The following is a 25,746-nucleotide window of genomic DNA, read 5'->3' on the forward strand; positions in this document are numbered from 1 at the left end:
TATGTGTCGAGACAATTTTCAATGCGATTTTAGTTACCCCGCCGAAAACAGGTACACTGCCGAAACTTGTACAAATAACCTATTCATATGTTTTAAATATAAATCAACTAACTACGCCTGTTCTTTCCAGATCGTTCGGACGAAACGGACGCCACTATTATTCTTGCGCGAACCGCTGAACTGGACGGACGAACGCCAAAAGTCCATATTACTATAGCGTTAACTCTCGCACGGTCTGTGCGTCGTGTGTGCGTGTGTGTATGTGTATGTTGAGAATGTGTATCAGTGGGTAACTTTGCTTCCACTCAGTATTGAATCGAAGCAACCCACGTTTTTCTTGTTGTTCCACCTTCTCACTATATAAACTTATTAGGCTGTATAACCCCCTTCTTCGAGTAATATGTATCAAAGCAGAAACCACCTTAATATTAATCCCACGGAAAGGAAAAGTTTACTCGCTGTGTACACTTTTATATCTGTTAAAAAAAATCCACCCCAATGGTACTTTGTACTCGCGCCAAACTAACGTTTTTAAGCTCTCGCTGAATCACTGAAACTGCGGCTCAACACACTGATCTCATACACACTTAATATTTAACATATATACATAGAACTACGCCGGAATAATCGGCCCGCGCGAAGAACTGCATAATCTTGCTGCAAATCTTGTTATTGACCCGGGCGAGGGGAAATGATTTTACACACGCCCAGCCACAGTGTGCGTAATTAGCTTAGCTTAGGTTCTAGCGGGCGGCGAGTGGTGATGGGACGCTTCCATTTGCTCTACCAAATATCAATAATATTTACTAGACGAACCCAGGAAGCCGTCGGATGGATGTCGGAAGCAGAAGCCACGGCGTCTGAAGGCGAAAGATTCACTGATAACGGCGTTGTTGCTAGTGATTGTAACACAGTGCGACAGAATAGAAGGTAAACAAACAATGTCCACCCTTCCACACCACCAGCCGCGGCATTGAAGGAAAGGCGTAATAATAATATTAAGTCGTATGCGGCTGCGTATGAGCATTTTCGTGCGCAATTATTGTGACCATGAACGGAAGAGGAAAAGAATAGAACAGTGGAGAGGAGGCGATATGTATATGTATAAAAAATGATACCAAATTTATTACACTTTCTACTTACAGTATAATTGCATACGCTATCGTGCTCGCGTGCGCGTACGTGTGGTAGGGGCAGGGTTAAGGAGAAGGGGGGGTCGATAAATAAATGCACCATCTGCACCACCGTTCGGTAGTGCATCACTGCAATAACTTACACAGTTAAGGGGCCGTTGTTTCATACAATCAAGCGTTTTTTTTTGTTTATCCCAGCCAGGAAGAGCTCGGGAACTCGTGCGATATGCGGAGTTTCGAAAGAATTTAAAAAACAGTCCAGTCCAGTAACAAGTAACAAAGGCAAACTTCCCATCAATCAGTCATCCATATCGATCGTGAGCAGCGAATCTTCCGGATACACTTCCAGCAAGGCACGCGCACCATCGTTGAAGTTGTACGCAATACTACCATCTATCACGAGACCTGCAACAGGAAAGCAAACCGAGACCCGAACAATCAGACCGAAACCAACGTGCTACACCCCCAAACCGTCGACTTACTCGCATCGACACAGCGCGATTTTACGAATATCTCCTTGGCGAAGCCGCGCGACTCGAGCCCCTTCGGGTTCGGCCACACGCCCACGCAGATCTGCTCGCGGATCGAGTAGCACAGCCGGGGGTCGTCGGGCGCGAACACTAGATTATCGTTGTACTCCTGCGACACGGACTCGGGATCGATCGTGTCGAGCGGGCTGCCCGTCCGGCCCGTCCGTTTGCGCACGATCGCTAGCAAATCCTTCACGTTGTTCGTCGACAGCCGGTTCATGCTCGTCAGCCACGAGGTCGAGCCGGTGCCGGTGCTGACGCACAGGCCGGAGCTCTTCGTTTTCGTCGTAACGTCCGAGCTGTCGATGCGCAGGTGCAGGTGGGACACGCGTGCCGAAAGCATTTCCCCGATGAAAACCTGCCAATCGCGATTGGTATAGCGCATTAGTGTGCAATTCCATTGGTCAAACCTAACCCCCGCCTCGCTGTGCTTACCTCATTCAGCGCCAGGTAGGGCAGAATGCGACTCTTGCCGTTCGGTGCGGTCGACATTACCTCCTGGTGCTCGACCGGCTGCGAATGGAACTCGTGCAGATCCATCGGCGACGGTCGCTCGGTCGTGGCCGCACCGACCAGCGTCGTGCGGATGCGGGACCGATGCATCCACCGGAAGTCCTGCGCAATGATCCGCCGGACCGCTTCGTCCACCTGCACCGAGTACTGCTTCGGCAGCATGAGCCTGCCTTCCGAGCGGCGCGGATCCGAATTAAACCCAACGACGGGCGTTTTCTTCCCGTTCGACAGGAAGAAGGGGCTGGCCCGGCCGGCCGCCAGCAGGAACGTCCCGTCGCCCCCGATCGGTACGATCAGGTCGGCCCACTGCAGCGCGTCCTTGTGGATGGTGATCCGGTTCACCACCTGCACCTCGATGCCGTGCTGCTGGAACGATCGCACCACCTGCCGCTCGACGTCCTTGTGCAGGTGGTGGTAGTACTTGAGCGCATCGTAGTCGGTGCCCCGGTCGCGGATCCTCTGCTCCAGACACTCGTCGCTCAGCTGCTCCTCGCGGATCTTTTCAAACTCGAGCCGGGTCAGCTTCGACACGACGAGCACACGGCCAGAGCTGTTCCCGCGCGCCGCTACCGAACTGGCGGCGCTGCTGCGCTTTCAGGGCATGCTGGAGCGTGGTGGTGTGGTGGTGGAGCTTTCCTGCAAGCGGAAAAGAGGAATAGGGGGGAGAGTAAAGCTATTTGCAAAGCATTTGTTTGTCGCGGAAAAGTAAGCGCGGAGAACAACAAGCGCACGTTGACAAAATAAGAACACAACGCCGGTTTTTATCTCTTTTCTCGCAACAGATAGGGGCTGTGAGCAACAACAACAAAAAATAGAACGTAAAGGCCGGGCTACATTGATCGTACTCGCACGCGTAATTTTGATTTTCACTAGCGCATCTGGCGGCGGCTGACCGAAGCATTTTGCTAAACAATTTGGAACCGCTCCAGAAAATACGTTATTTTTCCATGTTTTTTACCTCAACTGGACTGGAAAAGCTTTGTAATTGATAGATTAATATGTTGTGCAAGTATTTCAGCCATTTTCGCATCAAAAAACCAAGGAAAAACAACTTAAATTTGAGATCCGGCACGATCATTCCCCCGACGACCAAAAAAAGCTTCCTCCAGCCGCCGCCAGATGCGCTAGTGAAAATTAAAATTACACCAGAGAGTACGATCAATGTAGCCCGGCCTTAAAAGGCTTCGGAGTAATGCAAACATTTGTCGGTGTCGTCGTAGGCTACACATTTTGCACAACAAGTGGCAACGATTGGTACGCCGCCCGGCCGGGTTGGTTCGTCGGGAACAATAAATAAATATCTTATCTGTCACATCTGCCAGCGCGGCCTACTGGATGGGTCATGTTTGTGTTGTGGGAGGCGAATGGGGGCCTACTCTGATCAGATTATGAGGCCGAACTGTGGACTAAAGCCGTACAGCCATCTAGCTGCTGAGCTGTATTGAGGATGATGGCGCCATCAAAAACCTTAAGGCCGGGCTACATTGATCGTACTCGCAAGCGTAATTTTGATTTTCACTAGCGCATCTGGTGGCGGCTGGTGGAAGCTTTTTTTGGTCATCGAGAAAATGGTCATGCCGGATCTCAAAATTAAGTAGTTTTTTCATCGTTTTTTGTCACGAAAATGGATGCAATGTGTGCAAGACATGTGCATCTACTTTTTACAAAACTTTTTTGGTCGGAATCAATTAAAATATATGGAAAAATAACATATTTTCTGAAGCGGCTCCAAATTGTTTGGCAAAATGCTTCGGTCAGCCGTCGCCAGATGCGCTAGTGAAAATCGAAATTACACTAGCGAGTACGGACAATGTCCCCCGGCCTTTATATTACGCGTAGCAGCAGCAGCACGACCGATCGATAAGATGTCGATGATGGTACAACACTCCCCCTCGGCAGTGGGCTTCATTGATTGATTAGCGTCTAGGTTTCCTCTCTGTTTCATACGTCTATCTCTATTGCCACCGGACGACACAGCCAGCCAGCAACGAAAACACACATGACGCATCTTATTAATCGTTGTTCAATCGTCTGAATGAGCATGATTGCCCCTTCGCGCAAAAAGGAAAAAATCTAAATCGTAAAAAGGCTTCTTGTTCAAGTGGTGCGGTACAGTGTCGGGTCATCGTCGTCGTCGTCGGCGCCGTTTGCCTGACCATGGGGGGCATTATATAGTAAATATCTATCCGCGAAATCTGTGCGCCCCCCTCTCTCCCTGCACGGGCGAATGTGTTGGCCAGTTTGGGGTGTGTTCGGGGATGGGGTGAGCACTCTCTCTCACACACACGCAATACTTCGCAATCAATAGGAGGCTGATAAGATTGTGCCATCATACCCGCGGCAGTGACGTTCCGCGCTCTTTCTCTCTCGCTGTTCGAACGTGATCTTACGCCAGAACGCAAGGCGAACGAAGGCTGCAAATATACGTCAGAAGACAAAGATTGGCCGTTGGGGGGTTTTTGTGTTTCTTCCTGTCTGCCTGCCTGCGAGACGCAAATGTGTGTTGGGTTTGGGCACGCCGTTCTTTTGACAAATGTCCGTGGAGTTCGCTGTGTTAATTATGCTTCAGATTAACACGAGCCCGCTGCTCCCGTACAGTGGACAACATAAAAACGAAACAACACGCGTCATGTTGCTAGGTAACTGCTGATTTCGTTCACACTTTGCACACGCCTGCCACTAGGATGGACCTTTCACCCTACAAAGAATTTAGAAGGAAACTGCATGAACCGGTTTTTGTTCCTGTGTCTTTGACTTTTGCAAAGTATGCGAAGCGCAACCGGTTGGCTTGACAATAATGGATGGGGCTTTATAGTGCCTTTCCCAACCCGCCCACTCACCTGCAACATGCCGCAGCAGTTGATGAAAGTGGAACATTTGTGTTTGAACGCGAACCGAAAGCAAACCTACTGCAATGTTGCTCTTAGTTTCGTTCCCTTGTTCGGTGCACTTGAACTAAGAAGACGAGCTGTTTGTTGATGACTGCCTGCACCGACGGGAAATTCCAGTATCCTCCACAGCACCCAACCCGCGGTGCCGTTTTCCCGTGTGTCTTCCTTTAACCTTGAATACACACACACACACGCACACATTCACTGTACTGCTCACTCGCTCAGCAGATTACATCGCGCATCGTGTTAGCTGGTCTCGCTGGGGATTCGCAAAGTGCATTTAAACACACACACACACACGCTCGCAGCACCGCAGCACACAGTGGAGGAAGCAGTAGGGAAGTAAGCGGAAAGGAAACAGAAACCTTAACCAAGCCACGGATTTGACGGGAGGCCGGTGGATATCTTCCTGAACTTTTTCTGTTCACTGTTTGTGATCACTCGCTCGCTACCAGGCACAGGCACGACGACGACGACGACTACGGTTTCTCGACCGTTTGCTTGCACACGCGTCTCGCTACTGATAAGGATATTCGACGTAAGCACACGGAGCAGGCCCGTTTGGTGGCCGGTGGGACCCGAAAGCCCCGGGACGTCGAGCGGCGGGCGCGATAAGAAGTGATGGTGTAGAATGATGATGCTGAGTGCCCTCCACTCTCGCTACAGCGGGTACACGATCCGCTCCGCTCGGTTATCGTACAAGCAAGTGGAAAATTACCAGCCCAGGAGAGTTTTCTTTCGCTTGTGCCGGGAAAACTCACACTTGCTCCTTTCGTTTTTATGCTGTGTTATGAAAAAAAAACACGATAAGGCTCTTCTTTTAAGAAGGACACAGTTGCACAGCGCCTTGCTTGTTCCGTGCCTTCCTGCCTGAATGGGGAAGGTAAATATTTATAGATGACAAAAATGCCGGTGGCACACAATTCGCGAATTATCAACCCATCGGGCCGCCCCCCACCCGTCACTTTCATACCGTCCCCAAAAAACATATGGAAATGACAGTGAATGAGTTGTTTGAAACTGTGGGGTCCAATTCCGATTGGAGACGGTTGAAAGGTTTGACAGTTTGTGTAACAATTTGTAGTAAAAATGTCATTAAAAGGATTGAAAATGAACTGAAATTAAGAGAATAATGTTGACACTAACAAATTTTGATAAAATAACGACACATTTCGATCAATAGTGTTTGCTTCCTCCTTTGCTCCGTTGGTGCACGCTCGCAGAGTACGGAACGATTTGATTTTGAAATTAAAATCTATTTCCATATCGAGGCTTGTGCTTTTTCTTCTTCGAATAGATTAGGCTGGCCTGATGCGAGGAAGGTTTTTAAAAGCGAACTTTAGGGTTCCACAATGGTTTGTTCGTGTTAATTGAAAAAAAAACCCATCGAAATTAGCTTAACAGTCGCTTCTAAGCAAACTTTTATTCTTCGAAACGTATTTTATCTTCCTAGCGTAGGTTCCCCGCGCTCCCTTTTTGTTTTTTGGTTAGATACCATGTTTTAGATGGTATAATATTAGTATGAGTTATGTGACAACTCTGGTTCAAAACACATCCAACATCAACTGAAAACGGATAGAGAGCGAGGACAAAAATGCATAAAGCGCTTGCACCTTCAGGATCTCGCAAAAAGATGTACGCAGAGGGGAAACGTTTCCACCGGCCTTGACTTACAGAAATGTGTTCTCTTTTGTAGGTTTAGGTTTTATTACCGTTTACGATATAATCTTAGCATTCGGTTTTACTTGATGTAATGTTAGAGGGGTTAATGAAGGTGCAGCCGCAGCAGCAGCAGCAGCAACAGCAACAATATCAAACACGCGAACGAGGATGCGCACGCAAAACGCCTTGCGCCAAAAAAGGCAGTCTCTTTCGCGCTTGCGCACACACACACACATACACGCACATTCTCTTCACCCTTGTGCCTGTTGCAATCGACATCTTTTGAGGACACCAGATTAGTTTCCTTCCAAAATCCAGAAACGCCCTGCAACAGGCGACACAAGCGCGCACGAAGAAGTGGGGGATGTAATGTGTCCGCTGTAACGTATTTTCCACGCACGTGTGCTCACGATGCTTGCCCACACATGGCCTTCGGCTTTGGGCGGGGAACGGGGAAAGGGCTTGTGAAAAAACACTAGCAGAGACAAACTAATGTTTTTGTTGTTGTTGTTGTTCTTGATGTTGTATGTATGTGTGTGTGTGGTTTTGTGTGGTGCAGCGCTGCCGAACAAATTACATTATTACATGGTTAGCTCCATGATCGCGTTCACGATGTCGTTTTCATTGTTCTTGAGCGCGCGGATGGCCTTTGCACGTTTCACGTTCGCCTGGGACATGACCAGATCGATGTCCTTGTCGTCGATGCCGGTATCGTCCACCTCCTCCTCGTCCTCCTCGGCGATCGGGGTCACGACGTTCGTCGAGCTCGACGCCTCGCCGGCGGCCGGTGTCGCTTCCGGCGCCTTGAACTTCTCCGCCGCCGCCACCTGCGCCTGCTGGGTGAGATCCTCGATCTTGGCCTCGCCGAAGATGATGTAGGTGTCGCTGTGCGGGTTCTTGTACACGTCCGGGTTGTTTATCACGAACAGGATGTTCTTGGACTTCCGGATCGTTACCCGGTTGACGCCCTGGACCGGCTTCAGCCCGAGCTTGGACATGATCTTGCGGGCCTTCTTCTCGCCGCGCGACTGTTTCGCTTTCGAGATGTCCGGGATTTCACCGGCGGACAGCTGTGTCGTTGCAGCGGCACCTGAAGGCGAACAGGAGAGCAATAGAGAGGTTAGATGAGGATGAAATGCATTTAAATGTGTGTAACTTTGATTGAATTCAAACTTTACCTGCATCTTCCAGATCCGGGATAGAATCCTCGGTCTCTGTGTCACTGAGAGCATCTTCCAGCTTGGCTTCTGTGGTTCCGCTGGAGGCGGCGGCCGCACTTTCCGTAATTTCAGTCAACTCCGGCATGTTGAGAGGTGAAGGTCAAGCTAGAGGTTGTGAACGGGTACGCGGTACGGAAAATGAAATGAAAGAAAGGAGGGTTTTCGTTAAAAAAAAATACTTCACACACACTGAATAGTAGGCTTCTAGATCGATCGAGGAAATACAGCACACACTTCCGGGGTTCGGGCCACCGCGCAATAACTGGAACGTCAAAAGGAAAGAACGCACAGAACGCATTGAATGTCATGTGTGGAGTTGTGCGAGTGTATATGCACGCATTAGCGAAGAAGTGTGTGCTAGGGGCCGCAACCGCAGCGAAAGGAAAACACACAATCTCATTTTGCGGTCGCTGCGCGCCTATCGCCCCGGCAAATGTCAACAATATGCTGAGCAGCATCAAATATCGCTTCCAGTCGAAAATGCACAAACCGCACGCCCAAAAAACGAACCCTGTTCCATGCGGTTTTACCACACATCAGGTCTTTGCAAGCTCACAACACAGCCGGGGTATGGATGTGAAGCCGGCGCACTTGACACAGCGCCGGGGCGGTACAGAACGGTGAGCAGTCAGCCCGCACACGGCATTTCGGCAGCGAAATGCTTGCAAAAACCAGTTTTCCACACATTTTCGGCACGCGTGCACAGTTGCTGCTAGCGGTTCGGCACACGGAAGTGTATTTCGAGGGTAATTTCATGGCGAATTTCAGTCGGAAAACACTACTTACACCAGTTATATCGCACGGTACGAAACGCGGTAAGAGCTCGAGAACGAGATGCCGGAAGTTTAGTGATGGACGTACGAGAGCGGACTCTGATGGAGCGAAAAAGTTCCGACAGCGGAACGGATCCGATCCGCTCCAGCACAGGGAGCAGGGTAATTTGGGTTTTTTTTGCGGAAGCACCCTGTGCGAGTTTGAAAATGACGGGGCAATTCAAACGATACGTTACACGTTTGAAAGTGCATGTAAACCATTTCGAAGCTAACGTATTGTAGAAAATGGTTTTATATTGAAAAACCGATTATAATTTAAATTTTAAATTCATTTGACTCCAAGCTTTATGTGATAATTGAAAAAAAACTTGTTTGAAATGAGTTTACCATATGAATTGTATAAAAATCAGGAACGTTTTCTATTTCGGCCAATTTAGTTGAATCAAAACATTTAAAATAATTTTAGTTACGTTCCAAAAATACAAAAAAAAAATACTAACCTTTAGTCTGTAAATTTGCCATAAATTTGCCATTTTTCTGTGAACGCTAATGAAGAATTGGGCGGGCAGATAATTAAAAACCCAAGATTGTGGGCATAAATTGTTAAGGCTCTATTACATTACAGGAATAATTACGGAATGTAACTGTCGTTGTCCACGTTTGACAGAAAAAAACCTCTTTGTTAATCTTTCTATTTAAAATAATGTGTTTTTGCCGAAGGTATCGTTTTTAACTTCAGACTGATTCAGATCTGCTGTATGTGTTTATTTAAAACAAAAACACCATTTTACACCTTGACAGTGCAATTCTCCTTCTTGACAGAATTTACATTGGTCTAGATCAATTCATTTTTCCTGGCGAGGTTAAAGCTTTCAAACTCCGTTAGACGTCCCCATTCAACTCAATGTGACGGCCTTCAACGACATTGTCCCCATCATCCACTACAATTACGGGGCCTTCAACGACACTCTGCCTACTGGAATTACACCAGCGTTCGCTAAGTCCGCTTATCCTTTAAGCCACCACTGTCGTTGGTGGTTATCTTAGAAGAATTTTGAAATTGGTTATCTGAAATAGAAGAATTTAACTGATCTGGTGCTATTGTAAGTAGTGTTAACAATACATTTCATTCCACCTATATGTAGAATGATGATTAACTTTTCTTCGTCTTATTTAATGCAACACTCTAATTTGAATTTTTTTTTTGTTTGGTCATTTTAAACATGCTTTGGTTAACCATTCCAATTGGATATATTTTTGAACCTTAAAACCTAAGAAGTGCCAAAGGACTCTGAGATGGGCGATTGGTCAGGATAGTGATCATAAAGTTGAGCAATAATGGATTGACCAACGATGGCCATAATTATTTGGCGTATATACTTGACGTAGATATTTATCAAACTTCACTGTGGCTGTATCAATAACTAGGATTGAAAAAAACAATAAGCCTGTGCCATTACAATGGCACACAATCGAGAGGATCTGGTTTAGATCAGTATCTTCATGCATTTATGATATTTGACTTACAAATCGAAGCAGAATTTAATATACCCGCAAATAACTCCACACAAACCGGCATTTGATTTTACAGTGCCATTAAAAGCGGTCCCTATCAATCGCATACAGTGCACACAAGGCAACCCATTACGATCATTCATAAGGCAGGGAACAGATGACCAATGTTGCTGCCTTTGCATGACCATATGCTTTCCTCTCGGGGGGGTGGAACGGAAGGATTGCGCTGTGCAGATTGAAGGCAAGTGCATAAAATTGCACAATGTGGCAACAATTATTTCCGTTGCGTTGCGTGTGGGTAGGGAAAAAAATTAATCATAAAAAATACGCACAAGTGACGTTACTTACGCCCGTGACAATGAAACTAGCGTGCCCGGTTTCCCGTTGGGCTGATCATCGGGTGTGTGTTTGTGTGCATGTGTCACTCTAATTTCAAATTAACGTGTGTCGACGCTTGTTACCCTGTCACGAGATAAGATTAGTGATACCGCTTTTCAAGAAAAATGGCTAAATATGTTGAGGAAAATGGAAAAGGGAGAGGGAAGCAGGTTTTTTTTCTGATCGATTGGAAAGGGTCCACAAACCACGGGAGGCACAAAAAAAGGCCAATCATATTTGCATGACACTGTGTATTTCGTCATACAAGAATTTGCCATAATAGATCGAGATTGTTAAACGAAAAGAATCGATCGGGTGTTAAAATGTAAGACTAATTGACACCTTTTTATGCAAAAGAGCTATGCTCGCGAAAAATGTCCTTAAAAAACAAATAGACACTTCCGAGCATCTACTGAACGGTTTCAACACACTCAAGAGCCTGAGCGTGAGCGAAACAGGGAACGAGCGGTACAGCCGTCGTCGCCTACTGATTCGTTCGGGCGGTGTACTCCGCTGTGGATGAGCATGGTGTAGCTACACACATCGACACCCGTCATTGCCGAGTGTCGAGATAAGGGGAGAGCATGCGGTTGTTCTCCGCCAACGGGCAGCGTCAGAGAAATGGTGAAGCAAAGAGCTATGCTTATGCTGCTGCTGCTGCTGCTGCTGCTAGTGGTGTTTTGCTAGTACTTCTGGTCGGCCACTCATCGTCGTCGTCACTCCCGTGGTGTGCCAGCGAGGCAAGGCTTTCATATAAAAGCGTTTGCATTTCCGTGCGGTACTTCAGTGTCGCAGGAAGCGTGCAGGCGTGCAAAAGTGAAGCAACACAGACACACACACATACCGGCGGCGCAGTGTCGATTAACAACAGGTGTGTGGCAAACGAAACAGCAATCCAGCTGCAGATCGAGAGCAAGTTAGTGGTGGATCTTGGTTGGTTGTTTTCCCCTTTTTTCCTCCGTTTCGGTGGTCGATGGTAGCTTTTGGGCAGACACAAGACAGGGAACGGCAGTTTTCGCGCGGTTGAGTGTTACCAATTGTTGGCGAATAGTTTGGAGCAGTTTTTCTCAGACCGTTTTTGTTTTATAGTACGATCGGTGAGACAAGTTTGCATTTTACAACGCAACACTACAGATCCACGTGTTCCAGTGAAACGATCGATTGAAGGAAAAGGTAAGCGATTAGTTTTATCTTTTCTCGCTGTATGTTTATAAAAGCATAATTTTAACATAAAAAAGAGGCAATAAAACATAAAACAAGTACAAGCTCAATGGAACAGGTAGAGAGAACGAGTGTGTGTTCGATCGAAATTAGTCCACTCTGGGTAGCTGTAATTAGGCGTTCTTACACTGTTGCGTGCCAGAATGGTTGTGTTTCCCGTGAATCGCATATGACATGGTGGATATAAATATATGAAGAAGAAAAAAATCGCCACCACAAAGCGTGGTACAAGTGGGTCGCGTTAATGTGCGAACATGTAGCAAAAAAAGCCAGCAGCTCTCTAAATGGAGCCTTTTTTTGTGGTTGTTCTGGAATGGCCAGGTTCTCAGGAGTAGGAGTAGATTGCAAAATAACAATTATAATTATAGAATAATAGCACTTCATTTCCATACATGTTGCAGATTAAGCCCCCTTCAAAGTGTGTGGTTTATTGTGTAGTAAAGATGATGGAAAACAAGGCAAATCATTCTCAACAAGACTTCATTTACTACGCAAAATGATGCCTATGCCTATTAGGGAAAGCTGTGCCTCTGGTGCATAACACCATAAACTAAACCAACAGCAGCCAACCAGAGTGCCGTATTGATTAGTATGGGAAACAGGAGAAATGCTTTGAAGTGCAAAAAGCCCCGGTAGCGCATACATCCGTCCTTCGTACGGCAAAAGGCTTTTGTAGCACCAGGCGACAACCTGGTGGGTGTTGGTGTGTCTCTGCTCTATTTCACCTGCCGGTGTGGAATTAATAGTATTAAATTTGTTACTGCAACCTCGGCAAACTGGCATCATCGATTATGAGCTACCGTGTGTACATGCCTACCGACCTTGTGGGATTGGGAGTTTGGTTTTTTTTTGGTTGTAAATGACATACACACACAAAACGCTTTAAAAGCTTTTTCCTCAACACTTGGGTCGAGGGAAGAGAGGGCATAGAGCACTAATGCATTCCCACGTTCCCGGTTTCCCTATAGTTTGCACCCATTTGCACCCACAATTAAACGTCCCAAAGACACTACATGCATTCCAGGTTGCCTATGATCCTCTTCCAAACAAAAAAAAAAAAGAGGCAATTGATCATCTCCCTTCACACTTTTTCCATTAAGGCTAGTAGTGCGGGATCACTTGCTTTGTACCCAGCGGGAAAGGGGCTTAATGTATTAAATATGCATTTCGATTGTTCTTCCCACCAGCCTCAACCTTCCCACTCCTACAAAAAAAAGAGCCAAAAGTTAATTGAATTCCATTTGAATCTCGGTTTTTGTCTTTTCCCTTGTGGTGCGATACACCAATATCAAACCAATCATCCGTGAGAAATGCTCACTGACACACGGTAGATAAAGGGAACGGTTCAGCTTAGCTTCATATTTTAGACGATTTCACGGCCATTTACAAGCGGATCGGGGAAAGGATGTCTTTGCGAGGAATGTACACCTGAACGACGTGTAAAGTTAACACTCTTGTTGTTTGAAAAAAGAGGTAAAATTTTGAAACACTTCATAGTAGTGCGTGTGTGTTCCGAGAGGTGTATCAAGAGAGTAAAAACATTCGAATTTAGCTTCTCGACACATATAAAGTAGGGCGTTTGTTGCGTTAAATCATGAATCTACGGGCAGTGAAACGATTTCCATAAATTCTACCAACGTGACTGGGGCCAGATTTTCTATTCGTTTTGCTTTCTAATAAGAAAAACAAGTACGAATAATTCCTTTCACCCCGTTTTACCTCGTTACTTCGGTATGAATGTGATACTTCCACGCACTCATACAGAGGCACGCAGAAACATGTTTCCTAGTGTGCGATGGAAGAGCTTTTCCTGTTTACGACTCTCATAAGACTTTACTCGTAAATGATCACACAAAAAGTACAAGTGGAAAAGCCACCGTGCAGATACCGATGGCTCTGGCTCAAGGTACGCTGCTTGGTTGGTTGGTTGGCTGGTTGTCGCATTATATGTCGCGGACGCCCAGTATCTTTCCATTGACGAGTACGCGAGTGTGTATGGGCGCGTATGTTTGTCCTCCAAACTCCTTGCCCGAACGCGTGTGTGGGATTGTTTTCCGCCCCCTCCCATTTTTTTCAGCACGTATTTGAGTTTATTAGGAAAAAAGTGATTTATTTGCCGAAGCTACTGAGCAAGTGGCACCGGTTTTAAGCTTTGCCCGCGGCACTGTGACCACAGAAATGAACATTTTTCCCTTCCTTTGCTGGTGCTGGCGGTTTAGAGGTGTAGCGAGTGTTGAGTTGTTTTGAGGGGAGACGATTCGGAACGTTTCTATGGAATGGGCGAATTGGGTTTTGCTGCGATCCAGAAGTCGTTTAACTCTTTGATTCAATAAGCGAAGACAGTAGACAGTACTCTCTAAAGTATTGGTTCTTATTCGTGTATAATATTATAAATTTAATATGAATGTGAATTTTGTAACAACCGACGTCGCTAAGTTTTGCCTCTAAAGCGGCCATTTTTGTCTGCAATGCACCTTTTTTCATCTGTAAGTCAACAATTGTTGCCTCTGGTAGATATCATAATAAATTCACCATATATTTGAGTAAATTTGAGATATACTTTATGTTACATTAAAAGAATACTGAAAAAGTCAATGTTTTTTACAGATTTTTAAACAAACTGATGGAAAAACATTTAACGGCTTTTCTTATGCATATTGTGATATAAAATACATGCCAAATCGAAAAATTCCATTGAAACTTTCCAAATTTGCATATCAATTGTAAAGTTTTAATTATTAGTCATTACATTATTGATAATAACACTGAAATGATTAGTTTTGCTTCATAGATAAAGCAAAACTTTGCAAATAAAACAGCGACTTACAGACAAAATGTAAAAAAGATGTTTTTATTATAAAAAAATGTAAGCAAAATAGGTAGAAAATTGTTAAAAAAATTGTTTAAAATTATAACTTAGTGATAAAACTGTATGACCCAGAGGCAAAATTTAGCATCAACGACTGCATTTCCGGCCACGTGTTAAACACCAGGCGTCTCCATCATCATTCTACAGTAGCGTAAAATGTCATAAAAAATCATGCCTAAATAGAGAGTAGCCGCAAACAAATACTATCGTAAATTGTATTATTATTATTACTGACCAAATAAAAGCACATCAAAATACGTCCAGCTATTGGCACACTTCCGAAGCAAAACACCCATTCCGACTGGAAATTCTATCCCAAGCGGAATTTCCGCATGCCCAAACGAAGTACCACCACAGGTCGGGCAAAACGTCGAGCGGTAATGGAAACGAACTACCTCGGGCACTCCCGGCACCAGTAGCACCCGGCTCCAGTGGCCCATGGCGTGCGATAAGTATAAAAATTCAAATGACTCAAGCGAGAGTTGGTAATTTCCCACCTGTTGCCGATCGTGTCGTGTCGTGTTACCAGGGACAAAAGGCCCCTGCTGCATGCACACCACCATCACATGCAAACGTGTGCGGCCCAAGTTGAGCACGAAAGCAGTGGGAGATTTCTAGGGACTTTCCAGTCGCTACTTATAATTTCTAGTAAAAGATAGCGATTTATGGCACGCAACCCAACTTGTTTGTGTGTGTCTTCCGATGGCGCGATAGAAAAGTGCACTATCAGCATCAATGTGTGAGTGTGTGGGTACGCGCCCTTCGGTGGTACAAGCCTGAAGGACATACAAAAAAGAAGCGCGATTTCGGACGGTCACGGTTAAATCACGCATCATCGACACCTACTGTGGCAGGGCGAAGATCAACAACGCCACGTGAATTGAAATGCTATTTGCTCGGGTCGGCATTTTCACAAGTCCCTCCCCGGGGGGGTAAAATGATGGTTGACAACCTCAGAATGACACTATTTACTTACCTTTAAATCCGATGACACGGGCGTTCGATAGGAATTTGGGCTGCAAGGATGGTTCCAGCGACGAGTTGCCTATACCACCGAGGGGTTTGGGAGACTTTGTCTGAAGCACACTTGAAACGCACTGGTGGATGCGCTAAGCAACGAACCCCCGGTTTGTTGGGCGCTAACGGGAAAGCAAAAAGGAAAGAGAGACAGAGAGAGACCAAACACGCTCGGCAAGCTCGGCATGCTCTACTGTTGCTAGTAGGTGTTTGATTTATTGTTGAGTGGTGCGCGTTTGTGGTTCCCCGGGTTGCCGGAAGCGATTCCGTGTTCGATCCGACGTTTTGCCGTAGTGTGTGAGTCGGTGGTCGTTTTGAGTGATTGATTTGAGTCGTTCCGTGAAGGAGATTTTGTGTCAGAAGAAATGAATGAATTTACTGTCCATGTGGGACTACCGAGGGAGGGAGGGAACGTGCCAAGGGAACGATAGTAGGATAATGTGATAAAAAATTAATCACCTCGGACGTGTGATGCTCGTTTGATTTGCTGTTTGCGACACGTTGCGGATAGGGAAAGTGGAGAAATCAACGCTCACTTGCGTGTGTAGCTAGCTTTGGTGATGATTTGGATGGAATGTATCGAATTATTTATTTATATAGACATTATTTATCAAATTATTGGAATGCACAAAGTTGCCATAAGCATCAGCAACTTTTTATTCCCTAAACCCAAAAAGAGTGGAAACATTCAATGCAATATTACGAGCTCAAAAGGTGAAAGACGGTCGATTACCCTCATAATATCAAAAAGGATGGAGCAATGTTAGAAATCAACTTCAAACATGCATTGCAATGCAATCAAAAGAAGGACGATGAAATAAATGAATACTTCTTGATGCAACCTACGGTACTTACCTTAATGGCATTAAGCTCATTGCGTTAAAATGCTACACAGTTACACAGGCAACATCTTTGTGAGATTGTTTTGCATTATTGTGTGGAGCTATTTATTTTCTGTAATAAATACTAATGTGATTCATGTTTGAACTAAAATGAAGAAGAAAGAAAATTTCTGCGATCTGCAAAAATCTGTAAATTCAATTGAACAAGCCAAAAATAATGAAAATCCCGTTGCTTATATCACACTCAAGATCACAATCCTAACCTCTCTACGCGAAATTAAATCATGCTAAGAGGGTTTAATGTTAAAAGCCTTCAAAAACACTGCTAAAAGAGCATATGTTTCTCCTTCTATGAAAATTCAAGTGTCAATTACACGACATTAGGCAACAGCAGCTTTCAATTGCAATGAATGTAACGTAATACACCCTCTCTCACTTGTCTACGAAATGAAATTAGCTGACAGACGCTTCTCTGTTGTTTGGAAAATCGACACCGTACGAATGCTCAAAAAATCTTGCACGCAAATGTCGATCAGCTCTTCAATACCGGGCTTACAGGGAACCCAGCGCACACATTGCAAACCTACCCATGAGAGCATCATGATTGCTTCCTATCACGACGAACGATGCCACGGGATGAAAATAACAACGCACGATCGCCTCTGGGCGTTGGGTGGTGAGTGAAAAATTATTACATCCGCCCATTTGACGTTTCCGGCGGCCGGCAGACCTCCTCGCCGCTGGACACTTCTACGGACACTTCCTCAATGGTTGATGCTTCGCAACAGGTGTGCCGGCGACGGATTTATGGATATTTGGTTGGGCGGAACGTTTCATTTGCATTGTTCATAAATCATAGCACCGTCCCATTTGGTCCTAATGGCACTCTTTTGCCAGCATTTCGAAGCGATCCCATCATCATCGCTAAAGCTTCACATAGTGCCTGCTTGTGGGCTAGAGTTTGACCAGGAACGTGGCGTCAAACACGCGTCAAATGGAAAAGGATCAATCTACTTTCGCGAAACTAATTATTAGTTTAGCGAGTGGGCTATCATCCCGTGGGTTGGGGTTGGGTGTGCTAAATTGTGGTCCGTTTAATAATGGCCATTGCATGCCCGTGCATCGCGAACCGTGGTAGATTGTAACGGCTGCACGCGGCGAGGAAGCTTTCACGCGTGGCCCTGTCCGTGACCATGCCAGCAAATTATATTATCCACCGAGAGTACATTAGCCACCGCCGCTACCCGAGAGTATGTAGCTGTAGTTGGACAGGAGGCGTTCACATTGGCCTTAGAACCTTTCGCTGTCACATTGTACACAAGGAAAAAACCGGCTCAAAGACGACCAACTATTTCTGGCATTTATGGTGTGTGTCGGCACGGTTCTAGAGGAGGTTCAAACAGTGTGGAGAACAAAAAAAAAAGCAAACTCCTATCAAGCTGGTGTCCTGTTCGATCTATTGTCGGGGCAATTTCTTAGCTTCCTGTGTCACCGGCGGTAGAAAACCGTCGGAAGGATAACATTTTTATTACGCCCGCAACCGTCCGTTAGCATACGAATATGCGGCGAAAGAGGTTTTTTTTTCTATGAATTTCTACTATTTTATTGCTGCTTGTAAGTTGCTCTTTCCATTTTAGTATCCACCATAGCGTTGCGCGCAGAAAAAAAGTCAGTGCAAATGAAACCGACAGCACGGCTCGAAAGAGCTGACCTGACCTTAAAACGTTTATACCACACCGTTGCGCGACACACCTTGCGGTCGGTTAATTAAAGTGATGAAACGTTTGGCTTTTGTGTGGTGAAATATAATTAACTTACCTCAGCAGCAGGTGGTGCAGGTGGTCAGCAACGAGTGGCTGGTGGGCAGTGGGTCAATGAGCCAGAAAGAATCCGTATGCGTAGTAAATGATTTCGATTAGGAGTCAAGCCTTGGTAGAGTGGAGATCGTTGCAAAGTTTGATGGCGTTAGTAGCGCGCTTTCATTGCGCCTTATTGAACTTGATTGCGGTAGAATCTTGCCGAGGTCGTCAGAGCAACTTGTACTTCCTTCTATGATCAATAATTGAATGTATTATTGTTTTAACGACATTATTCCAACACATTAAAACGATTGAAGAGCGTACACTGGCAAGTTGAATGATTTAACCGCTAACGTTGAGTTGCTTTCCCGTTCGTTTAAAATAAACGCACACACATCGACTCGCATGAGCTAAGTTCATTCAAAGTTATTCTTACACACACTTGAACCACAGACACGTGTGTCCACTGGTTTAAAGGGCTCCTCGGTCGGTAACCGTGCCGTTGGATGGTGTAACGCCTGACAGTGTTTAACGGGAGACAGAGAGAATGATGTGTTTCGAATCGAGTTAGCAAACGAACGAAAGTGTTCACAGCTCATCGCAAGGCATTGCTCGCTCGGTGGGCACTACCACTCGAAATCGAACACGATTGCACGACGTTATGGTGCCATTAGTGCCATCGTTTTAGAAGCTGTCTTTTTGTTCGATGAAATGTGTAGAAAAAAACAACGAAATTTATAAGGAACCAAAGCGATTAAGCTGTAACGTCATTTGGGATCGTTGATGTCAAGAAAGTAGTTAAATATTTCACGTTCAATCGTGGGTTCACTGAATACAGTAATTTGTAGATGGAATGATGGTAGCCAACAATCAAATAGTCAATGTATAGCAAATACGCTGATTTGAATTCTAGGATTCCAATTCGACTGGTAGTAGCTGTTCACAGAATACGCCAATTACATACCATTAGCATAGCACGGAAGCTCGACAACTGTGTAGCCTTCCTTCAACCTGCAATCGGCGTAAGTTTGCTGGCTCTATTAAAAGATTGTTCACACACAATACTTCTCAGTCCAAGCACGCACACTCTACGCTCTTAAAATTCTCCTAATTGGAGCTAAACGTTACGTTTACGTTCCGTGGTATTGTCCTTAAACCCACACCTTACCACACCAACGCACGAGAACCAAAGAGGGGGGGGAGAGGGGGGGGGCTTAGGATTAGTTTAATTTCGCACACACGCCTAATTGTCATCAGTGTGGCGGGGTTTGTTGTTCGGGAAAAAGAAGCACCACCATCATAAAGACGCATTCCCGGTACAGGAACATTCCCCTCTGCACGCTTCTCTGCTTTTCGCCCAGGTTTGTGCAGGGTGGTAAAACTTTAAAACTAATCCATTTTGGGCAGGCGAGAGCAGCCCCGGTTTACGATTAGTGTAATTAGTTTCGCCATCATTCGCAGCTCGCCATGTCCTAAGCCGGTAACAGTGGCACAATTGCATTGACACACGGACTCTCCCGAGATTAGCCGAAAACCCCGAAATGGGACACTATGGGACATAAATTTTAAACCATATCACATAGTAAATTCCCACTCTCTGTCTCTCTCCTTCTCTCTTCTCTCCTGTGCAGCCTTACTTTTATGTATTTTTAGTGTGTGTGTGTCCAAAGAGTGCTGACCTTTGTTGCGTGCGTGTTGTGGTTGCGGTGTATCGTCATACCATCCATCCGCTGGACGAGTTCGAGTCTGTACCACTTGCAGCACGACCAGGACACGAACGATTTCCAAAAATCCCACTATTTTACGTGCTTGCGTGGTGATCAAGGGAGGCATAATGGTGACCCGAGTTTTTGTTCCTTCTTTTGGTTATTTGCATTAAATCCATGAGCAAATCATGAACAAATATGGTCTAAATGAAGCTGTATTGGATAAAGGGTGTACCGGAAGTGGCTACACAGTGCCAAATAATGTACTAAACTTAAACAAATAATTATAATAAAAACTAACAAAACAAAAAACTAAATTAAATAAATTCAAGTACTAATAGCAGAAATTTATTACCAAACAAAGGTAATGAAGGCTCTGTCTCCGTTTTGAAACGACCAATAAAATGCTTCCAATCAGCTTCTATTACTTCCTTCGACAATGAACATCAGAACGCTAACAAACAATAATATTGACTTAAAGAATTAATTAACTATTACTATGCTAAGTAAGTCTTCATAGTCACACAAGCGTATCGGCACCAGCGCCTGTTGGCACAAATGGTAAGGCTGGTTGATGGTGGTTGTGGTTAAATTTCACATTTTTCCTTCCAACCATCAAAGCGAACTGCCCAAGACGGTGCTAACGAAGTGCCCATCAGATCAAATGGATTGCTCCAACATCAAGAGGATCGAGTGTTGTCGGAATCAAACAGGTGTATTTTGTTACGATTTGCATTTCGTTGCGCTCGTTTGCGCTGGATGATGGACACGGTGTGACGCAACAGGGGTGATGATTGTTAAACGTCCTACACTATTTGATGGGGATAGCCCCAAGGGAGTGAAGAAAAATTACACTCCAGGTCAACTCGAGCTCTATTGCCTCGATGGTGGGCATTTGGGATCAAGCTTTGAGGGTAATTTTGTGCTAATTATAGATAAATAAGTAAACTAGAATGGCTCATTGTTCGTTTCTGACGTAGTCTGCTTTTGGAACATTCCCACAAACTGTTCACTAAAATGACATCAATTATTATAGAATAGAATTAAATAGGTCAGGTAAAGCCAGCGGCGGATCTAACGGTAGGCGGACTAGGCGGCCGCCTGGGGCCCCGCCGATTTAGGGGCCCCGTAGATCGCCATTCTATAGTATGCCGTATGGACAGAGTACTAGCGACAAGGGCCCCCTGGAAGGATGGTCGATGGGGCCCCGAGGCTGGTGAATCATTTGCACCCCCCCCCCCCCCCGTCAGGAAAAATTTTGAGTTTGCGACTGATGATCGAAGGGGGCCCCGACGGCATTTCAAGTTTACTGTTCAATCTCCCAACAGCAAGTTTAGAGCCGCTACCACCCCCCAACAACATTTACCATTTACAGAGGGCCTCAACTCGTCGTTCCGCCTAGGGCCCCCAATACCCTTGATCCGCCACTGGGTAAAGCAGTATAACAGTGATAGGAGATTATTTCAATGTAGTTTTATGTTTTACACAAAACCAGTTCTGAATGAAACTATAAATAGAATTAGATCCCTTTGCGCCAAAGCCTAACAACTGACGGCTAGTTGCAATACCATTCCGATTGTTCCGATCCTAAAAACTAAGTCGGGCCATTGATGCCATTCGCCATTGTAACCCCGAGGGCACCCATTGCAGAAAAACACACACCAGAAGGTGATTATCGCTACCTGTGAGACTTGTTAAATGAGCCGGCTAAACGACACCACTTCCAACTGGGCGGCAAGGTGCTGGCGTAACGGCAAGAAGTCAGGCAGGGCGGGATTGGTAATACGATCGCAACCGTGTGTGGGGGGGGGGGAGAGAGACCAGAAACTGTTTCCTGTTGGTGGCTAATTGTCAGGTGCTGTACGCTTCCTGACGCAGTACACCCACAGAAAGCCCACGTACGCAAAACACATGGGGCTTGTCAGAATCAATTCGCAATCGAACCGATTCCCGGCCAGAAATGGCCGTTTTGCAGCCGCTTTTTATCGTAATTAGGCTTCCCTATCCATTTTGGCGTAAATGGGGGGAACCAAATCGAAGGGAGTTTACAGATTCGATCGAAGCGAAGGATTAGAGTGATAGCTACTGGGTCGCAATGTGGCAACGAAGGCAGGAAGCACTTGTTTAAACATAATTCTACACACTACCTTTGATGTGCTACAGAGGCGCGGTTGAGTGGGAAATAATAAAAACGATCCGAGAAAAACTAATCAACCCACCCTTCCACTGTAGGTACACAACATTGGTACACACACACACACGCGATGAGCTGGAGAAGCAAATATGAAGATTTTTACTTTAAATTAATACCTCGTTCGACGCTTCATTCGATCTGATTTTCCCCTTTCCGCAGCGACCAGCGCCTTTCCGGGCCATCATTATTATCCTGCTCGATTGGTTGCGGAAACAAGCGAACGGCATCAGCATGACCCGGCGAACGGTGCAACCTTTGGCGCGCGAGCAGTCCTCCTCCTCCTCCTCCTCCTTCCTCTTCTCTTGCATCAGCACCACCGTCGCGCTGGTCCTGTTCGGGGCGCTCGTCCTGGCGGCGGTAGCCGATGCTGACCCGATGGTGGATAGTGCCAGCAGCCTGTACGGCGATAACAAACGTAAGTCAGGGGATAGAACATGTGTTTGTGTGTGTGTGTGGGAATGCGTTTTTAATTCGCTACTTTGTGTCGATCGTTCGAGGGGGTGGTGTTGAGTGAGAGGGGATGAAGTACCGTTCACAAACAACAAATTCCTTTTCAATCGGTTTTTACACCAGAGTTGGTGGTTCGATTGAATTGAGCAATGGGGAGCAATGGGAGAGGTACGCAAATCTCTTTAGCTTGTTTGTGTACCGCGAGCAATCCGCTATTAACCGCTTGATACTACGGCGCTTTGCTAAAACCTTTCAGGCCCTGCCAGTGTGTGTTCATAAATCGTTTCAATCAACGATAGAGTTAACGAAAGGCGAGTCTAGCCGATCGACAAGGGGACCCCAAAGGTATGGAGAGCTTGATTTATTTGCCACGCGATAAGCCGGTTTTTTATTGCACTAAGGTTTCGGCACGGATGGCCACGCTTGGCCGTTGTTGTACAGCGGTACACAGTTTGGGACACATTTTCGGTTGATGTCGTTTGGTTAAACGATGATTATATATTTATTGCATTACATTAGGCAAGATTATATTTGTTCTTGATGTAGGCAGCAATATTTTAAAGCAATTTGAAATTGGAGTAAAAAAGGAGCAACCATCTTTCAACAATATTTTAAAATTGAATCCAAACATTGTAACCAAAAAGGCAAAGAAGCGGCTATGTAACCAAAACTACACTTTTACTTCTATAACCATACAATTGCATTATTATTTGTGAAAAAATACCTAATTTTATGTTTACAAGGTGTTTAACTTAAACCAATTCATCCATGTCAAGTCATCTTGCAAAATAAATGATTGAACATAGAGAACCATGTTTTTCATGTAAGCATTTAAAAAAAACCTCAAATAAATTAGATTGTTCAACAAAACAGTTATTTTGATATTAATGAGCAAAACTTTGCCGGGATGGATATTTTACAGTTTCATTAGAGCTTTTGCCACTGTACCGCTGTACAAAAGCTTGCCAACACGGTAGCGTGGAGCAACCGAACAGGTACAAGAGGCTTTTTTTCTCACTGTTTGATTGCTCTTAAACTTAGATGCAATTTATACGCTTTGAGCTTTGAAACCGCAAAAGGAGCAATTAGAAACAATAACTAATAAATATAATAACGTCTTCTAATGGTTCCGCTCCGTGCCGATAGCTGACATCGCAGAAATCAACCAGCATGTAGGATTCGGGCATTAAACAAAGTCAAACAAAGTCTTATTAAATTACAGAAATGTATAGTATTATGTTGATATACTTACATGATGAATGTAACACCATCTGGTCAACACCGTTTGTTCAAAACATACATACACTGTCGAAGACATTTTTGTTCTTTCTTCTTGCGAGATGCAAAGAAAAGGATTGATACTGCACTTCGCTGGCGGTATCTGGTCTATAAAGGAGAATAGATATGTAAGGGCAAACAAACAAGCTCACCTGCAGGAATGCTCATGTTTGCTAGCTGTTGACGTTGATTTTCAATAATTGGCGATGGGACATACGATATTTGCACAAATGTATTCATTGCACTTTTGTTTCTCTCACTCTTACTGCCTTTTTTCCACCGCCCAGATGCAAGCGATAAGCGCCCATTCTTCGTCGGCAGCCGGTACGGGCGATCGCACGTGTACGGGGCGAAGGATATGCGACAAGTGAACGTGGTTCCGCGCAACGATCGCTTCTTCCTCGGCTCACGGTACGGCAAACGTTCCGACCTGACGAAGGAAATCGAATCCGACAACAATAATGGTATCGCCGAGCTGACCTATCTCGCTTGTCTGCATACGGGCGTCTCGAATCTGTACCGATGCTACAGGTAAGTTGCGTGCCGCGTTGGAAATATCCACTTAGTGAGATAATCTTTTCTTCTTTTTCTGTGTTACCATTTTAGTCGCGATTCATCTTCGAATGCACTACACCAGCAGGAAACGGAACAGTTCGATCAGCAGCAGCAGGAGCAGCAGCAGCATCAACGCCAGTTCAACGACAATGCCGACCTGTCGGAAAAGTAATCAAAGTAACCGGCCGGTGCGATCAATGCAACCCCACACACCATAGCCTACTAAATGCCCGCGTCGGCTCGACGCGTTCATCTCACATTATACTTAATCTTCGCCTTTTCGCCATTTCTTCACAACAAAAAAGAGCAGCTGGATGGAGGATGGAATATTGATTTAAACGTGTTGCCAAATGTAAAATAACAAAACACATACCCAAACGAGCAAATGTAACCTCAATCAAGGCGATGCAATCTGTACACTTACACAGCAGCAGCAGCAGTGGCAGCAGCAACAAGGGGGAAGATATGAGAGCAATGCCAGGACGAAAGGGACCGAGAACATCCAAAAGGGTTTTAGTTTTTTTGGCAGCATAACTGTACTGTTAGGACAATGGAGAGACTGGAGAAAGCGAACAAGCGGGAAAAAGGGATGGATAGCGGAAAGCACCATTGAGCAAGAACTAATGTGGTAGAGCGTACTCCCGGGTACACCGTCTGGGCGGGACACACTTTCCACAAAGGCTGGATAGTTGTTGCTCGATTGCTTTCGAACGGGGATGTTAAGCTGGGGGATTGCAGGCTTCAGTACCCCACCCAACCATGTCTATTACCGAAGTATTATCTATTCTAATAATAATTATGCTACTAGATAATATTGCGCACGGTACCACAGGTGCACATTCATGGGATAACGGAAGATACGTACGACAAAAAGCAAAGGAAGAGACAGTGTTTTTTCTTCGATTCCTTTTTCCCCTTTGGGGCACATACACATACAATTCCGCTCGGATGTGTTTCGCCAAACTGAACCTACGGACAGTAAAAGGAGAAAACGTTGCAACGAGGCGCACCAAAGGACACGATGCAGCGGGCCCCCTCAGGAACCAATACATCGAGCAAAGTGCGGGAGAAGGAAGGAAAGAGAGCGATGGTGGCGCATATTAATCGCACGGAACTGCATCACAAAACCGATAAAAACTACATTCAGAACCATGTTATCTCGTCTCGGCACTGTTCTTGTAAAATAGCATTATACTGTAA

General features: G+C 45.4%; 3 protein-coding genes across 7 annotated transcripts; 1 reads left to right on the forward strand and 2 right to left on the reverse strand.

Moving 5' to 3' along the window:
* Positions 1 to 1,095: 1,095 nt before the first annotated feature.
* Positions 1,096 to 2,770, reverse strand: LOC120894643 (NAD kinase 2, mitochondrial; the record flags this gene model as incomplete). Its single annotated transcript, XM_040297361.1, has 3 exons — positions 1,096 to 1,538; positions 1,616 to 2,021; positions 2,099 to 2,770. Coding segments are annotated over 3 exons (1,185 nt in total), but the record flags the coding sequence as incomplete, so codon positions are not given.
* A 3,980-nt stretch (positions 2,771 to 6,750) lies between these two features.
* Positions 6,751 to 8,858, reverse strand: LOC120895922 (nascent polypeptide-associated complex subunit alpha). Its single transcript, XM_040299664.1, has 3 exons — positions 8,736 to 8,858; positions 7,908 to 8,054; positions 6,751 to 7,819 (listed from the first exon to the last, which is right to left on the reverse strand). Exons 2-3 carry the CDS (start codon positions 8,032 to 8,034, stop codon positions 7,311 to 7,313), a joined length of 636 nt encoding a protein of 211 aa, XP_040155598.1. The 5' UTR covers positions 8,035 to 8,054; positions 8,736 to 8,858; the 3' UTR covers positions 6,751 to 7,310.
* A 2,506-nt stretch (positions 8,859 to 11,364) lies between these two features.
* Positions 11,365 to 25,746, forward strand: LOC120895931 (RYamide neuropeptides). Of its 5 annotated transcripts, none has more exons than XM_040299692.1 (5): positions 11,365 to 11,486; positions 11,705 to 11,788; positions 22,423 to 22,678; positions 24,279 to 24,522; positions 24,598 to 25,745. In XM_040299692.1, exons 3-5 carry the CDS (start codon positions 22,495 to 22,497, stop codon positions 24,716 to 24,718), a joined length of 549 nt encoding a protein of 182 aa, XP_040155626.1. In that variant the 5' UTR covers positions 11,365 to 11,486; positions 11,705 to 11,788; positions 22,423 to 22,494; the 3' UTR covers positions 24,719 to 25,745. The 5 variants fall into 5 exon arrangements, with proteins under 5 accessions (XP_040155626.1, XP_040155617.1, XP_040155635.1 ...); XM_040299683.1 differs by having other exon boundaries at positions 11,381 to 11,531; XM_040299701.1 differs by lacking the exon at positions 11,705 to 11,788 and having other exon boundaries at positions 11,381 to 11,531; positions 24,598 to 25,746.

Source organism: Anopheles arabiensis, chromosome 2, assembly GCF_016920715.1.
Source record: "Anopheles arabiensis isolate DONGOLA chromosome 2, AaraD3, whole genome shotgun sequence".
NCBI classification, from domain to species: Eukaryota; Metazoa; Arthropoda; class Insecta; order Diptera; family Culicidae; genus Anopheles; species Anopheles arabiensis.